The 5,457-nt window shown below is 37.5% G+C and overlaps 1 protein-coding gene across 1 annotated transcript; it reads right to left on the minus strand.

Moving 5' to 3' along the window:
• Positions 1-3,893: 3,893 nt before the first annotated feature.
• LOC122032820 (expansin-A4-like) lies at positions 3,894-5,006 on the minus strand. Its single transcript, XM_042592132.1, has 3 exons — positions 4,784-5,006; positions 4,384-4,696; positions 3,894-4,304 (listed from the first exon to the last, which is right to left on the minus strand). The coding sequence occupies exons 1-3, from the start codon at positions 4,989-4,991 to the stop codon at positions 4,001-4,003; spliced, it is 825 nt and encodes a 274-aa protein (XP_042448066.1). The 5' UTR covers positions 4,992-5,006; the 3' UTR covers positions 3,894-4,000.
• Between the last annotated feature and the right edge of the window lie 451 nt (positions 5,007-5,457).

Here is a 5,457-nt window from a genome sequence, read left to right on the forward strand (position 1 = left end):
GAAACTTCGCCAATTGGAAAAATAAAATGGAGGTATATTTCAAAACTGATTTTGATATATTTCTAATCTTGAAAAATGGTTTTACAGTACCTACCAATAGCAATGACGAGCTAAAGAAAGAGGAAAACTGGACAAAGAATGAACAAGTCAAATTTGTGGCTAACGAAAAAGTAGAATTTCATCTGCTAAGTACGCTGCCACCACAAGTGATCAACAGGATTAGAGTCTACAAGTCTACAAAAGACCTCTCGAAAAAATTCCTGGAGCTTCACGAAGGATCCTCCAAAGCCAAGCTCGTTAAAAGAGATCTACTTCAGAACCAACTGACAAATCTTCAGCTGAAGGAAGGTGAAACGATCTCTCAACTACACGCTGAGCTAAAGGAGATAATTACCGAACTCACAAATCTCGATAAAAAGGTAATCAACCAAGATTCGCTAAGGTATGTGCTTAACGCTTTTCCAAGAATACCAGAATGGTCAACCCTAGTAGATGAAATTCATGAATCTAGATGTGCATATATAAAGAAGAAGCCAAAACAAAACATTGCCTTTAAGACAAAAATGAATAAACCAGATTCTGAAGCATCCCCCGACGATGACAAAACGATATTTATGGTAAGAAAATAAAAAAAATAAATCTAATAAATTTAATCAAGTGTAGGCTAAGAAAATAAAAAGGAAAGTGAGATGATATCACTGCAATGAAGAAGGACACATCAAAGATAACTACCCAAAATTGAAGAACAAGAACAAGGATAAAAGATTGACCCAGAAAAAAATACAAAAACTTAAAGGTGACATGGGATGAAACATCATCATCAGAGTCGGAGATTGAAGCCCACACCGAACTTGCACTGATGATAAGTCACCAAGAAGCTGACGAAGCAAGCTCATTCGAAATGAGTATCAAAAGCATCGATGAAAGGGAAGCAATGTCAGAGGGAAACATCACTACAAAGGAGCATCAGATAACGAGATCGACGAGATAAGTTAAGTACGGTCTCTACCTCCTGACCAGTTATATAAGTTTATTAAAATTTTATCTAAAAATTCCTGTCAATTAGAAAATGATAATAAAAAAGTATTAAAGTCAAACAAAGAGTTAAAAGGAACTTTAGCAAAATCTTGTCGATTAGAAGATTTCGAAAAGATGAAAATAAAAAATGAAAAATTGAAAGAACAAATAGAGAATTTGAAGAATTCTTCGAATTTTATTACTTCAAATTTTAAAAATTATCAAAGACTAAATTAACATTTTAGATATCATAATGGTCAAATTTGAAAATTATCAAGAATTTTTTTTCCTAAAATGTATCTGGTTAATCAAGTAAAAAGTAACCTATATTGGATAAAAATTCATGATTAGATTAAAATCTTTATGTATGTTTTATTTTTAATTTGATTTAATATTTTTACTTAAAATTGTCTAAAGTTTTTAAATAAATTATTTTGTATAATTTCTTATTGAAATTAATTAGATCTTAATTTTTTCAAGAAAGAGAATTTCATTTCTTATCTATAAAAAAAAATTTTAAATTTTTTATTGTTGTATTATTTTTTATCAAATTTTTTATAAAATTTATATTTTTAAATTTAAAGTTATTTCATAGATTTTTTTTGAAAATTTTATTTTTTTTGAAAATTTTATTTTTTTTGATAAAATATCATGTTCTTGATAAAAAAAATAATATTTTCAAAAAAAATTACCGTTATTAAATTTTCTATAAATTATTTATCAAAATATTAATTATTTAATATTAAAAATCCTCAAACATTTGATTTTTGAAAAAAAATAATTTTTCTACAAAGATTGCTATTTTACATCCTCACAAAATTTTTCATGATTTTTCAAGGTTCAAAACTATTTTTAAGAAGTTTTTTTTAAAGATATAGCTGTTTCTGTAAAAAATAATTTTTTATTACTTATGTTAATATCAGTTTTTTGTGAAATTTTTATTAATGTTTTGGATATGTCTATTTAACTGCTACAAAAATTTTCATAATTTTTCAACAAGTATAAATAATTTTAAAATTATTTTTTCAAAACTGGTTTATAATTGACAAAAATTCAGATTTTCACAATATAACCTTCATTATTTTTTTTTTTTGAATAATAATTACTAGTTTTTGTATCCATTAGAATTTGTTTCAAATTTATTTTCAAATAATTCTCCTATTTTTAATGTGATCAAAGGGAGTGAATTATAAATTAAATCTAGGGGAAGTGCATTTTTTGTATTACATGGTTGTTTAATTGTAACTTATTTACCTGTTATTTTATTATTTTATTATTTTATTTTACCCTAACTTGACTTGGGTTGCTCACATAAAAAAGAGAGAGATTGTAAGTATCATGTGATAGTTTTGATGTGATCAACTAAGTCAAATTAGGTCTTGTTGTATTTTGATCCTTATGTCTAAGTGTACAGGAATTTAGGAGCACTAGAAGTCGAGTGAAAAGACGCAACTAGCGATAAGAATGACATGAAAAAGAGTCGACGGACTCAGTACGTTCGAAGAACGACGTTTCCAAGGAATGAGAAGCAAAGTAGAAAATCCTCGAGTAAGCCTAATTCAGGTTCACCGAGATCACCCAAGAGATCGAAGAAGACACTAGACTAGTCAACCAAGGCTAAATGATCCGAGTGTCTAGACTAGTTGGTATGGGTGCCCGGAGCACTAGGTTGCTTGAATGGACTCTTCCACATTGCGGATCAACTTCTGGGTCCACGTCAGCAATGGTCTAGGCGTCGGGAGCGGGTCCAGACGCTTGGAGATGGATAAAACATTATCACTTGGCTGTTGTATAGCCGTTGTGTGGAGATAGAGTTTTACCACGCTGGGGGGGGGGGGTTGCCCGGAGAGGGTTCGGGTGTTGGATTGTGTCATGTCAGCAAATGGTCAGATTCAACCGGTGAACTTATAAATAGAGTCCTAGTCTTCTCTATTTTGTATAACACACTCTTGTACTTCGAATTTCATACTGTTCTTTATTTTCGAACTTTATTTTCGTGTATGAGGCTTCTCTGCCTCCAACGTTTTGTTCGAGAAGAAGATCTTCATAGTGAGTCTACTTTCCTTGGAGTAGCAATCTCTGATTGTTAACTAAGTAAATTGTTTGTCTCGTACTCTTCTTAATTCTTTTATATTGTTGTTAAGTATGTAATTATTTAAACGCAATAGTTTGAGAAAGGTATACTTTTTTTTTTACAGGACAATTCACCCTCTCTTGTCGGTCGCACGGGATCTTCACTATATAGACACTCATAAGGTAACGACAAAGGGCTCTAAATTCTCTTCAACTCTATCAAGTTTTACTCTTCCTCTCCATCTCTATTCTTCATACCAGCACAAGTAAATCCTAACTTGAACATTGGAGTGCCCCTAGGATTCATCGCTCTGCTAGTCTAACCCTCTCTTTGACTGCATCTCAAGTCTTTTTACCCCCTTTCACTGACGATGTTCAGAGCTCGTGCACATCAGTAATTTCATTGACCGATGACTTGACCATATTTAATTTGGCCGGAACAATTAACAAAGCTGTTTTTACTTATTTTATTGTAAGTCTATAATTTTAGATTTCGCCTAACAGTTTTTTCCTTCAATCAAATAAACCATAATTATATCCATCAAATAAGAGGAACCCGAGTGGATACATATGCTTTGCCTCTTAGAATACACAATAAAGAACTCAGTTCCCTTTAAACACTAAAGATCATATCCTAACAAGGTGACAGTAATCCAATTCCACAACACACTCATAATTATGCTGAGATGAATTACCTTCCTTCCCTGTAAGCCATGACTCCCATAATTTCCACAAATGGCTTATAAATTGCAGGGTTGAATACTTACTATATATATATATATATATATATATATATATATATATATATATATATATATATATATATATATATATATATATAGTATAGTGCGGGTGCTGCCTGATGAGCTACCTCGGCGTCCGACAAGCCTTAATTCCTTGATGAGCTCAGTTAGAATTGCCCACCCTCGAAGGTCTGGCCGAATTGCCACCCGGCCGGTGCCACGTCGAAGCTGGTTACCGTCCGTCCGTCGCTGGTCGTCACCTGGAAGGAGAGACTCTGTCCGTCGAGCAACGAGTTACTCTGCCAGTTTTGGCCCCAGTTGCGCGACATCGCTTGCCACCCGCCCTTGGACCCCTTGATCGACACGGAGTGCACATCGCCGGCTCCGGCCACGTTCGTGATCAAGACCAAGTTGAAGAAGGAATGGCCGTTGATGGTGAACCGTATTCCCCCCTTCTTCACGCAAGGCACCCTGTAGTGTACACAAACAAAAAACAGAGTTTCAGTGACTGATTGATTCCGGCGAGGGAAGTTAACGGAGAATGGAGCACCTGCGGAAGGAGACAGGGACGATGCCGGCGCGGTACTGCCCGATATGGAGGAACGCCGGCTGGGCGAGGTCGAAGTGCGGGCGCGGGGGATTGCACCAGCCACCGTTGTCGCTGGGGAGGTCGTAGGTTGGGGGGCAGAAGTTGGTGGCGGTGACGATGATGGAGCCGGGGAGGCACGACTGGGGGTCGTCGGCGCACTGCAACTCGTAGCAAGAGCCGCAGCTGAGCCCGTCGTTGAACAGCGCCGTGCTGAGCGCCGCCGTGTTGGTGCCGTAGCCCGTGCTGTAGAGGTTCCCGTACCCACAAGCGCCTCCTGCACGGCGAACAATCAATCCAATTAAAGTCTGCAAATTTTAGAGATCGCAGGAACATTTCTTAGACTTGTGGAAATAGAGCTGACCCATGGTTCCGGAGGCGTCGCTGCCGCCGTAGAAGGTGGCGTGGGCGGATTCCCACCCGTAGGAGTCCGCAAAGACGTAGCCGGATAAGAGAAAGAAGAAGTGGAGAAAGAAGAGAGCGCCGGCAGCCATCTGAGGAAAGAACAGGGGATCGAAGTGAAGACTGGCTGTTGGTTGCTGTGTGGACTTGTGGCGATGAAGGAGGGCCATTTATAGGAATGGTGGCGATGGGCGGCGCGGCGCTGCAGGGGGCAAAGAGACAAAAACGAATTTTGGCTGCCCGCCGGAGAGCGACGGCGGGCACATGGAGCGGTGGCAGTTGAAGTGGCAACCGCCGGGGGTGGGTGAGGTCCCCCATCCACATGCGTTGCCGTGGAACGTCGATCCCCGTCGTCTCCGCCGTTGTTATCAACAACATGCTACATTTTGCAAGAAATGACAGAAATCCATATCAGTCATTGTTCATGTATCCACAATAATTGCCCTGTGTACAATGGCGCAGCAAGTGGCGCAACGATTAAAGTTACTGTCGTCTAAATTCATGACTGACAATACAGAATACTGAATACATGAGTGCACCGATCGAACCATATTTTTAGTTATTCAAATGGTGTTATATACCATTTATAGTACTTATGATATATAATATAATTTATAATAACATACGGATATAACA

This window comes from Zingiber officinale, chromosome 11A (assembly GCF_018446385.1).
Source record: "Zingiber officinale cultivar Zhangliang chromosome 11A, Zo_v1.1, whole genome shotgun sequence".
NCBI lineage: Eukaryota > Viridiplantae > Streptophyta > Magnoliopsida > Zingiberales > Zingiberaceae > Zingiber > Zingiber officinale.